At 35.3% G+C, this 13,097-nt stretch overlaps 1 protein-coding gene across 12 annotated transcripts in view; it reads left to right on the forward strand.

Moving 5' to 3' along the window:
* LOC108314151 (muscular LMNA interacting protein) overlaps nt 1-12,567 on the forward strand; it is a 269,710-nt gene extending 257,143 nt beyond the window's left edge. For all 12 annotated transcript variants that reach the window (XM_017542898.2, XM_017542908.2, XM_017542904.2 and 9 more), the window contains 2 exons: nt 3,687-3,740; nt 12,237-12,567. In XM_017542898.2, coding sequence (XP_017398387.1) covers nt 3,687-3,740; nt 12,237-12,242 — 60 coding nt within the window. In that variant the 3' untranslated portion in view covers nt 12,243-12,567. The remainder of the gene's footprint in view (nt 1-3,686; nt 3,741-12,236) is intronic.
* Nucleotides 12,568-13,097: the final 530 nt, after the last annotated feature.

Below are 13,097 nucleotides of genomic sequence, written 5' to 3' on the forward strand. Positions count from 1 at the left end.
AGACAAATGGTGTAAAGGAAGTTTACAAGAGGATGTGGTTGAACATAAAAGCAATCCCAAAAAAGTGAATTCTGGATGGAATGTATGGCACTGGTGGTGATTTTAAAATGTTAAAACTTCTTGTAACACTCCCTCAGCTTCACAATTTCTGGCAGTCCAGAAAACATATTTTATCTCCACTCAAGAGGGAACTGTTTCACAAAAGCTAAAGCTCTAAATTCCATTTCTTGTGTACATTAAAGACTTAATTAACTGACTGAATGACATTTTGCATTTTTTTTTCTAGTTGTTACATTCTCATTTCTTCAGTTGGCGTGAGGGGATTTTATCTCTTTGTGGGAGTTGTTTATATTACCTTAGCAGAGGCAGTGATATATATGAGAAAGCCCTACAGTGGTAACAAACACTTCACAAGGCTTTATGTTAGTTTAGTGGCAGCTGTGACCAGCAGTGTAATGAAAATCAACTGAATGTTTTGTTCAAATGTGTTTATCCAACAGTGATGAGTGAACGAAGGTCAAGTTAATCTCTTATATAGTATCTAGGACTGGATTTTCTATCCAGGATAAAAGTATGTTTTGTCCCGTTTCACTTGAACTTTCTATTTCATTCATCTTTCCATGTTGAATAATGCTCTGATGCTAACATTAGTAACATTTTTGTTATTTTTTTCTTTGAGGCAACATAGTAGTTTGTTTTTCACAGTGTTTACCATCAGGTATGCCAGCTTGGATGACTGTCTCTGCCCTGTAATGTTCATCTACTCTCTGCATAGCAAGCCATTCACCTACGTAGAACTTGTTTTAATGCTTAGTTTCAATGTTTCCATTCTGACTGGCAAATTTTTCATACTATGTGTTATTGTCCTCCCCATTTGACATCTCTAGTCCTCGTGCATTCCAAAGTCTCTGTATTCAGCAGAGATTTTGGCATTCATTATTTCTTTCTGTTCCCCGTTTTTCTTCCTTAGTCAACAAAATTGCAACATATCCACTCTCTGCTTCTTTGTTCATCCTGGAAAGTATGAAGCCTAGAGTTACCCAGAAAACTTGAGTGTCTTCTATTCTCTGAGATGATATTTTTATTCAAATCTTCCGTCCCTCCTCTCCTCTCCTCTTCTCACTTTTTTCCCCTCCCCTCCCCTCCCTTGCACTCTTCTCCTCTCCTACTTTCCTGTCCTACCACCACTTCTGTCATGCATTATTTAAATATCTTCCAATCCACATATTTCCATATTTTGTACATCAGCCATATGACTTTTTTTTTTTTAATGAAAATATGACCACACATGTCCCCTACTTAAAGTACTTGAAGGACTTCTCACTGCTTAAGAGGATTAAGCTCAAACTCCTCATCTGACATATAAGTTCCATTATACTGTGTCTCCTTGTGGCTTTTCATGGAGACACCAGCCATCACTGAGATCTTCTGGTCTCTGAATGGGACATCCTTGACTTCAGTGTCTGGCTTTTCCCTTTGCTAAATGTCATAGTCATACTCCATTCCCTTCTGCTGTCTCTCTGTCTATCTTCCCCACTTCCTTTTACTGCATATCTTCCTATGGGCGTATTGCTCCATCACACTTGCTTTGAGAGCACAGTCTCTTACACTCTCAGGCTAGATTCAAGCATGGCCGTTCCACTTACTACTTTTGGGCCTTGAACAAGTTATTCTACCTCTCAGTGCTTTAGTTTCCTCATCTGTGAAACAGGGTATTACTAGTACTCACTTTACCAGGTTATTGTGAAAACTAAATGAACAAACCCATATAAAGAATTTATTATGTGAGTATGTAATAAATTATTATGACTAAATCCATAAATTTTCACATTACATTAATATCACATTTTTAGTCAGCTTAGGAATATTAAAAAGGCCAACCTGTGACAAAAAATCATAAGCAGAAGAAAGCATTCCAAAGCTATATATAAATGATTTGAGAATTACCAATTAATTAGGATCAGTCATTTTCGGTTATCTTTCATTGATTAGGATATTCAACAGATAGTTTTTGAAATTCAAGATTAAAATAAAGTGGATTAAAATTACTGAATATACCTGTATTGGAAAGGAAGAATGGAATATAACAATAGGCATCACATAATGACTCAATTGCTTTTCTAATCTCAGTTGAGTGCTTTAATGGGATATTACCAAGATTTTAAAATTTCAAAGATGATTCTTTTCTGTTTTAGGAGATTAGGAGGTTGGACATTTGACATGGTACAAACTCTGATGATTCACATAAATATTGTACTACTTAACTTAGGTGTACTAATGACTATGCTATTTCCAGGATCAATTACTTGGATTTGAAGTTTGAGGCAGTACCTAGAGTCTGACCCTAAGTCATACTTAGGATCTCAGGAGACTCTGATGAACAGGTGAAAGGAGGTGCTTCCAGCTGCTTTTTGGAATGCTATTTAGATTTCTAGTTGGCTCTAGGGCCAGATCATACTTCTATTTAAAGGGTCTCAGCTAGAAGGAGTCCTGTTGCTATGATACCCAAAGGATTTTATCATTGGGAACAGAGTGTAAGGGCTTGGATTTGATGAACCTATAACTTTAAACAAAAACTAGCTCCATTCTTGAATATCTGTGGGAGTGAAGGGAAACCTAAGGAAATGTCAGGTGGAGACCTCCTTGGCCTCCCTAGCAGCCAAGGTAAGAGTCTTCCCTAAGGCAGGCTAAATTGCTGGCCTCCTCCAAATTGCTCTGGAGAATTAAGAGCTGGTCTTTGTCCACAGACTTTTTTGCCCAAGAAAGACCCTGTTGAAAGTGAAAGGGGTCCAATCATTTCAATAGCCAGGGTTTGCCCAGGACGATAGCAGAAATAAGAAATGTCCCTGATAAACTGGATCTGTGGTTATTCTAAAGCTGGAGCTAGGATAAATGGTTAATACCAAAAAAAAGGATAAACAGATTTCATTACAAATGTTTGCTCTCCCCTTCTCTGTGTGTCTTAGTTTGTCTCTCTCTCTTTCTTGCGTATCGATGACTTTCTTCTATCTTATAAAGTTTATGTGTAGCTCTCAGAAGACCCATGCAATAATAAAGATTCCCACATTAGAATTCCCACATTAAGAAAAGAACTTCTCTTCTGTTAAAGTGTCACTATGATATAAATTACATTATAATAACATCACCTGGTGAGATTGCAATGTTTATGAAGTCCCTGTGTATTGAGATTATTAATAGTCACAATAAAGTACAATATTTTACATTTCCACTAAGTACTGTCTATAGATGCATCTACATTTACTGTGGGTCTGGACTTGATTTGTTGCTGTTGCTTTGGAGCTTTTCAATTAGAGGCCTATATGTGAGGGGTGAAACATAAATTTAATTTTGTTTCCTCTCTGTGAAATCTGTTAGTGCATTTTGACAATTCCTTCATTAAATACATAATTAATGAGGGTCTATGCTATATGCTAAGCACTGTTAGAGTTGATGTGTGACACAAAAGTAAATAAGATGTGGTCTTATACTCAAAGTACTCACCCTCTGCCAAAATATTTTCCTTTGTCTTTTAGTGACGATTGAATCTTAATGTTTATACTTGGTATAATCCACTATTATCTGCAATGAAATATTTATGTTACTGTCAGTCTATTTAAATGAAATTTAAACATTTATTTTTTCTCACTTTTACTTCTGATCATATCCTGGGCATCTTTTCTGTGAAGCTGAGTCATCCAATGGTGGTTATTCCTGAACATGAAGCTCTTGATTCCAAAGAGGTAAATGTAAGAGAGGACTGGACATCTAGTTATCCATTCCCATGTGATTGTAGAAATAAAGCAATATTATTTTTTTAATGTTAACAAAATTGTGCTTTTTTTTAAAAAAAAAAAAAGAAAGAATTATTACTAGCTCTTCCACTCTGTAGGTCAGAAGGATTTGACAGTGAAATAAGCAAATTATGCTGCCTCTCAATGTAGAACGTAGCACTAGAGTTCCCTGTGCGTGATAGCTGGACCACATATCAACTCCTGCTCTGAGTGCCTGTCTTTGTGACTTCCTTTGTGGGTTCATATGTGACATCACTGTTGTCTTCTTTCTCTAGAGGGTCATTGGATGTCCCATAATCCATATGGTGTGTTTTGGGGTCAGAGACACGATATTTCATGGTATCTCAGTTTCAGTTCATAGGAAGGTGACTGCTAGGCTCACTGAGTACCCACAACTCCACCTTCCCCAAGTGAATTTTATATATGCCATGCAGCATATAGACAAAGGCATACTAGCTCAATGATAGCCTCTACATTTCATGTAAATGTTTATCTATTTTAATGTTTTGAGCTGATAAGTAAAAAGTAAATTCAAACAACTTTCTTAAATTTTTAAAAATACTATATCCTAGAAACAAAGATGAAACTTCTGTAAAGAAATATTCTCTTCATGGTTTACTTTTGTATTCATCAAGAGCAAGAATAACTGAACAATATTTTCTTCTTCTACATCCCCTCAGATATAGTGGAAAATGGGAGAAAAAAAGTGATTTTTGAAAAATTTATCTCTGAGAAGGGACTGAGTGAGCTCACACATTCATTTAAAATACCCTCACAAAAGAAGTATGCTTAATTTTGCAGCCTCCAAGTTCAGGAAGAAACAAGCATAATATGAAAGAGAATTAAGAATGATACAATTCCACATATCATTTGAATTTTCTTTTCTGAACCATGTTTTCCACAAGTTAGGGCATATTATCTACTTTTCCTAAATTGGCATCCTGATTTCTGCAAATTTAAAAAGCTCTGTCATAGAAGACTGATGTGGCTTTCTGCTGTAACATTAGTTATTAAAATATAAAGTTGTGTTATGAATAGGTATGCATTTATATCCTTGACCACATCTCTGGTTACTTTTTAAGATAAGATTCTAAAAATAGGATTATAGGTTTTATGAGTATGAATATATGAAAGACTCTCAACATATGTAGCCCAATTTCTGTCCTGGAAAATTGTGGTAATTTACCCCTTGAGGAATGTGTTTAGCAATATCCGTCTCTATGCAGTCTTGCCAGCATTGAGAATTGTTATAATTGCCAGTGTATTGAGAGGTACTATACATTAAAAACAGTGTTATGCACTTTGTTTTACTGAATCTTCATAAAATATTCTCAAGTACTATTATAATTCCTTTTAGAGATGAGGAAACTAAGGCTGCAGGAGCTCAGTCTATTGCCTGATGTCAAATGGATAGGAAGTGTGTCCACAATCAGAAATTGAATCCAAATCTGAAAGCCTGCAGTCTATGCCTCTTGGGTGCTCTACTATTCTCTGTCTAGTGTCTATATTCATCTAAATTAGGATGTTTAATTTAGATAAATATAATTATCCAAATTTCTCTTTTTAATTTATATTTCTACCTATGTGATCTAATTCTTTTCCTTTGAAAATCGCCTTTTAAAATATTGCCAAATTAAAAGGGCAAGTTATGTTTCAATATTAACTTTCATGTTAAAATTCTGTATTTCTTCTGTTATTTTTGTCTTTATTGTTTATGTATTTTGTTTTTCACTATCTCAGGCAAAAAGTGCAAAAACAAAATTTATTGGTTTGGTAATATATTTTTATTGAGTAGTAAACTCCCTTTTTATATATTAAGGTTAATAACTTTTTGTCAAATATGTTAGCTCTTTCAGTATAATGGTGGCAAATTGTATAATAGTGAAAAATTAGACAAACATATATGTCCAAAAATAGAAGAATTATTATGTAAATTTTGCACATTGATTTTGGTTCAAGTTCACATAGGCTATAACTACACAACAAGAGTGTTTCTACACAAAAAAGAGAAAATCAATGGTTGTTTAAATTATAAAGACAGCCAGTTCAGATAACAAGTTGAGAACTACTGAATGTTAGGCAATGCAAAAGACTTTGTGAACTAAAGAGAACATTATAGATGTAGTATTTGCATTTTTTACACCAATTATCACAACCCTCAAGAGAAAACTTAAGATAGTGAATAAGATTGCCATAAAATGATTTTGATTCAGGTTTGGAATATCTGAAAAATGTCATTTAGAGTTTGAAGTTTAACATTTGTGAGACACAGTAACTGTTAGAAGTAAAAGAAATGTAAATAAGCAAAAGGCCTTTTTGTGCTTCCAGTGTGCTGTATATTACTTCTCAGTAATACTGGCACATTTTGGAGCAATTTAACAACTTTTACAGCTTCTTATAATATGTGGTCAGACTAATATTGACCCATATATTTCCCCCAATCCTTTTCCCTGTTATTTATTTACTTTCAAAGTCAACCAAGAAACATCAATTTTATAAAGCAATTCTGTTCTTATGACTCTATGGCCTAAAGGAATAAACCATTTCAGTTACAAACTCAGTGCAAATAAAGAATTATGGAAGAGCCCTTGATGGTATCTCACAATTTTCCCCTTGGTCTTTCTTTCATATCCTAAAGACATTAGTTTGTCTTACTTACTACCAGACTGTCGTTTCTTGAATCAAATCAGAAAATTTATAGATACTATTTTTTAAAAATTAACTCAGTAATTCATTTAAATGCAAACATGTGTCAGATATATCTGATTTGACTTACCCATCATTTTTATAACTCACATCCTTCCTAAAGTTCATTTAAAAGGAACTAACTCAAAAAAAAAAAAAACCAGTTTCACTTATCATCTAGCTCAGTCGTTCTCAGCTCTGGCTGAACGTGAGAATCACCTGTAATTGACTATTGAAACACACCAATGACAGGGATCCACTGCAGACAAATTAATAAATCAAGAAACTTTGCAGGTGACAAAGGTATTGGTATGTTTTAAAATCTCTTCAGGTTATTCAAATATGTACCAAGGGTAGCAATGTTCAAATTTTTGCTCCTTCATTGGCAGCCTAGGCAGGCCAATCAAATAAATTGGTCATTCAACTCTGAAAACACAAAATAGAAAGTAAAAGTAGGAGGATCATAAAAGATTTTGTTCCAATAAATGATTTCAATTACTAAAAACTTGGGTGACAAATTCCTGTCCAGTGGCATGAAGGAATAACATATGCTTTAATTTGTGGTAGATTAATTTTGAGAGATCTGTTCTATGTTGAGATTCACTATAACTTCATTAGTAAAATCTAATTCTTTATTTTTATTTTCCTTGACATTCCATACAAGGTTTGGAAATTGCTTCGGATGAGGCTGGCATAGGATTTGGTGCAAGCTGAGTCTGGAGGCTTAGTGCATTCCAAACAGTGTTTTATTTGTACTTTATATAACACTTGAAATACATGATCACTATCCACCTTCATGCAAGCAGATGAAATCCCTAAATAATTGATTTGACCATTGTGTCAGCTAACTGATTTTCAAAGAAGAATACTTTCATAGATTTTTACTGTTCACACCAAAGCAGTAATCTCTGAGTAGGTGAGTATTTAACATCATATAGGCAGAGCATACTCCCTGACTGATATAAATGATTTCTGAGTTACTTAGGAGAAAATTAAATTCTAGTAGTGACAATTATGTTTTATTGTATTTCTTGTCTAGTGAGTTCAGCAACTCTTTTATCCACAACCACTCCATAACCTACTTCTTCTTCTACAGGCTTAATTGTGAAAGTCATACTGCAGAATGAGATATAAACAGACTGTCCCTTTTTATATTACCTGCTACGTGCATCCCTTGACTACTGTATTTTATTTTCAAATTGAAGGTCAATTGATTACCAAAAATGTGATTAGATGCATTTGGTTCTGACCTTTCAGGTTCATTTGTTATTAACACAACTTGAGAGCTAATCATTCACTAGCTGCTCATAAAACACATACTAGGCAAATTCTTCTCTTTCCTTATTCCTTCTCTTTGCAGATATTTTATAAACTTTTAACAAGATAACAATTCTGTTAGCAAGGTGACTATGACTTATTTGCCACTTTGGTGGTATATAAGCTTTCTGAGTTTATTTTATTTTGAATTTCAGAACCTCCATTGATGTCTAAGATTCCAATCTTATAAAGCAGGCATCCCATTCCTCTGACTATTCTTCGGATGAGAACATAGAAAAGGGAAAATAAGTTACTTGCCCGTGGAAGCCACTCTCATATTCTGGTTTGATTCAAGGGTCAAAATAAAATTATCAAGAGAAAAAGGCCCACTCTATTCTTTTCAGGCAATTTTCCAAAAACATTATTTCTCAAAATGAAGTTTTGATACATCTTGGATTGCTGAGAGTTAAAGGTTGTAATCCCAGGGGAGAATTGGGACTCTTGATATTATTACCTGTTGTTTAAAAGAAGATTTCTATGCTTTGATAGATAAATGGCTACAGGGCCAGGGTAAATTTGTCTTATAAAAATAAAGATACTTGATATAGTACCTGGGTAGATAGCCACCTTTCCCAGGCATCAAGTGGGCAGGGAAATAATAAAGGAAAGAATATTCTTATATTCAGATTTGGTAGCAATAGACCCATCAAAATGACTTTCTTGTGTTACAAGCCCGCAGCCTACGTTGGGGAAATGTAATTTAAAAACAAAACAAAACAAAACCTTTCTGCTAACCCAGAAGTTCCCTTTGCAAGGGTAGTAGAGAAAGAAAACCCTTTTTGTTAGTGAATAAACATTGAACCAGAATGTGATGTGCATCTTAGGCAATCTGCTAAGAGATTGCAGAGAAGAAAAAAATCTCATCCTTCATATAGCCAAGTAGATAGACTCCATTATATACATATTCTCAAGATCAACAATAATTAAATTGGTCGTCAAGAAAAAATGAGAGCATCATTAAATTCACCTGGAATTTGGGGTGACAATCTATGCCTGTCTTTACACAAGGCAAAGTAAACTTCTCATCTTTAGAACATGGGGTCATTTGATAACTTTGAGCCAGACTTGAGCTAAACTTACAGTCTTACCCTCCTTGGAAACTTGCAGAAAGGGATGCTGTCTTCCTTGATTGTTTACATTTACAAGAGATAGTTTGCAAGTTCTTGAAAGAGACTTTTCTGGGCCTAACAAAAGGCCTACCTAGTTTTCAAAAGACTTTATATACATTTCAAAGACAGGAGAAAGTACTTATAATGAGTTTTCTAAAGTAAATGCTGTAAGAAAAAGAAGTGGGAGGGAAATCTCTCCCCTTCTGTTCAGCGGAAAGAATTAAGCTTTTCATTTTGAATTTCCAATTGTCCTTGCACTTGGTTGGCAAGAACCAGAATTAAAATCAGAGGGAGTCTGACTCTGAAGTACCCAATCAAAAGAAACAGGTCTCATGTATTTTTCTTTTCTAGAAACTCAGTTAAATCTATAGAAGTGGGTGTTTGACAATCTTGGGGTTTCTCCTCAAAGTCATCTCAGTAGATGAAAATTGGGTTTGATATTGTAGTGAGTCATTGCAAAGTTGAGCAGAAGTCAGGAACTAAAAGACCTATGAGTCCTCTGTGTGGTGGCTTCGGAAGACTATTTCTGGTTTTCCAAGAGAAACAAACAAAACAATAAGATCAGGGTTAGTAATTATCTGGAACTCACATCATCCAGATGTCACATGGTTTTGGCTCCAGATTCAACATTGTACTCTCTAGAGTCCATTCTACCTGCATTCTTTGTCTATGAGGCTGTCTTTATAGGACCTTAATTACTGAAAGTTTTATGGCTTCTGGCTTATGGATAATAAACTCTGCTACCAGATCTTGTCTTTTTACACCAAAGTCAATAGTTACATAAATATACAAAATACAGTTAAAATCTTTCAGATAAAAGAATGGACATGCAGTATTAATCATATTATATACATTACTTGGAAATGGCTTTTTGTTCTCAATACATGCAGCCTGATTTCATATTCACAAGAACATATATGTAGATTATTTTGCTTTCATTTTGCGGGAAAGAGTATGCATATTTGGTTTTGCATTTCAAGGGAATGCAAAGCCAACTCACACAGCACATTCTTTTAAAAAATGCTTTCTGTAACATTGGCTTAACGTTTCACAAGAATATATTACCCATTACCTGAAGTTAACTCTAAATTAAAAAAAAAAAAAAAAAACAAGATGTTGAGCTTGACTGTGTTCCAGAATTATGACTTTCAAAGCATCTTAAGTTCTTTCCTAATTATATTTTCTTATATCCAAAATAAGTGTGTTGTTTCGCTGGCAATATGATAAAATACTGAGCCTTAACTGCCAGGAAGCTAGTTTGAAAATAGGATTGATTTATTTGTTAATGATTCTCACTTTCCTTATATGTCCACCTTTGTTATTTTCAAGTTATTTAGCTCTTTACCTATACTGAGATTGGCAAAGAAAAGTAAAAACTTCACACAGTGTCTATAAAATGATGGCTCTAGCTGTCGTAGCATAGTACATCATTTCCAACTAGCCGCTAAATTGTGGGGCCAAACATTTCTTTGATCTGCTGGTGGGTTCGGGAAGAGCTGAACAATAGTGCTGAGCTTGCTGGCATGGTGTCAGAGGATGATCTGCCTATTGCTCTTCAATCTGAGTTAATGATTCCCATTATAATAAAATTTTATATTTGAGAGAGAACTTAGAAGGTATTTGTTCCAGTATTTTATTTAATGTTATAATCCCATCTACAACATATATGCTTATATATCTTCTGTTGAAACTGTCCGGTGACAGAGTTCACCATTTTCACAAGCCAGATTCGATATATGTTTTAGTTTGACTAAGACAAACTAAGTAACGGCTATGCGAACAACGAAAGCAAATAGAAAACACAGAATACGCTGGGGTTTAATTTGGAGCACTATGACCTTGGGTGTGATATTGAATCTTTCTGAACTTCAGTTTTATTCTTTGTAAAATGGAATCAAATGATTGTGAAGATCTGCCTTAATGTATGTAAAGTGCTTAGTGTATAAAATACATGGTACTTAAAAAGTATTGGCCAAATGATGATCATCTCCTTAAATCTCTTGTAATATTAACTACTAAATGCTGGTACTTTCAGAAAAATCATGTTGGTGCTTTCAAAAAAAGCAAAATAATGATAATTTTTATTTATTAGAATAATTAATGAGGAGATGTGCTTGAGTCACTTCCTCGCTTTGTTCCAGGACTTCAGAGAATTCCAGATGGTGAAAGCTACGGCTTACTTCTTACTTTTTGCCTGTTGATTTTCTATGGCCAGAATAAACCGAGCAGTCATGGAGCCACCCCCTGTGTTAGTGCTTGTTCTCTGTCTCCTTCTTTTAGTCTAAAATGTACTTTCTTCTAATAATGCAGAATGTAACCATATTTTACAATCCTGTGTGGCTGCTTGGCTATGACATACACCTTGCACATAGGGGCCAGCTCCAAGTCACCACCACGACTTCTTCACCTCATGATCTGGCTGAAGACATAGCACAGAAAGTTGCCTACAGAAAGGCAACTGACCACCTTTATTTTCTACTGGGAATTTCGGAGGGCTCCCTTGTTAGTCATAAGTTAGAACCTGGAAATAGAAAGCTCTGGTCATTTCCTCCATTGGTGTTATTCCATCACATTGTTCTATCAGAGTCATGTCTTAGAACTAAATTTCTGAGAACTAAATTTTCTTCTTGCTTCATCTCTGATGCTTTCTTTTATATTCTCTTTTGTGCAGTCTGCCTTCACAGTACGCAATACCCATCTTCCACTCCGTTAAGTTTATCTTATCTGTTCCAGACAGTCCAACCTTATCACATAGGAACAGAGATTGAATGGGTAAAGAAATTATTGGAATCACTCCTCTACCACACAGCAAAATTGTAAGGCCAAGCAAATCAATATATGAAGCAAAAGCAAGAGATTATTTGGTCTTGGTCTTTTGTAATGTTCCCTTTTGCAAAAGCTGGGATTTAATTCAGTCCCTATTCACTTTACCTCCTTGTTAGATGATGCATTTTGGGGAATGGTGCAGTCAATGCAAAAGTGAAGTCATCAGCCAAATAGTGGAAGGGCAAAGGTGTGGGTGGGATATAGCAGTGCTGTTCCTTAAGGTACCCCCAGCCCCTCAAAACTGTCATGATGCTTCGTAAGAGGGTAGAACTGGTCTGCTCCAAGAGATTGGAGTCTGATGCAAAGGTACAGCTGTGTGTCTTTATTATGCCAATAATAGTGAAACAAAGAAGGATCTACTTAGGGAATAAAAATAAACTTTTCTTATCATAGTATAAACCACTTTTTTATAGGAGATGCTATGCCCAAATATTAATGTATAATTTTCAGGTGTATATTTTTAAATTTATTCGTCTTAACCTGACTACTATATTCTCTTATTTTGCAGCAATGAAGTTGGAGCAGAGGCTGAAAACACAGGCTGCTGAAGTTTTTTGGAGTGCTGGTGCTAACCACTTGCTAGATTTAACTTTTTTTTTTTTTTCCCAGAATGTGTGCTCCCTTTATGAGCTGCAGTGCAGCAGAACTAAAAAAAAGTTTGCTGCAGTTACATAGCATCTCAGTGCTCTGCTAACAGCCAGCATAGGAGAGATTTACCTACAGCTTCTTGCACCACTGTTTAAGCCTTTAATGCCTTCTATCTAATATTAAGCTGACAGCAATACTAACATTCCCCTATATTTAGCAGCCAAATAAAGAAGAATCATGGGTAAATAGAAGAATGGCTGTGACTGTTTTTCAATACGAATTTTATTTAATGCATACATTACTAATTGAGTCAGGTTTCTACTTCCCCTTTGCTTCACTTTTTATTTTTTACATAAAAAAACACTCTTCTACCAAAGTAAATCATGCGCTTTCAGAAGATGCTAATATTCAGAGGTTCACTGGTAAGATCTTGAACACCAGAAAGTTGGTATTTTGTTTAACAAACACTGCTTTCCTCTTCTGTTGGAATTCTGTGCTGCTGGGACAGACCATGTGCCAGGAGCAACCCAATGCTGATGAACGTTGTGTTACTGGAGTGTCTGGGAGGTCATTGTCTCTCTGCCTGTCACCACATGGTTCTTGTGAAGCCTACTTTTGAGTCAGTTTGTACCCCAAATCCTGAGAGCTGTAGAGACCACAGAGCATACTTGATGATAATCCTGAGAGTCCCCTAGAGGCACACTATGTGCCCACCTTGACCGTTTTAAATTTGTTTCCCAGTTGTCATCCCCAGCAGTCTATCCTAGTGTCCTGTAAGTGA

The sequence above is a fragment of the Cebus imitator genome, unplaced genomic scaffold, assembly GCF_001604975.1.
Source record: "Cebus imitator isolate Cc_AM_T3 unplaced genomic scaffold, Cebus_imitator-1.0 Scaffold148, whole genome shotgun sequence".
In the NCBI taxonomy this organism is placed as follows: domain Eukaryota; kingdom Metazoa; phylum Chordata; class Mammalia; order Primates; family Cebidae; genus Cebus; species Cebus imitator.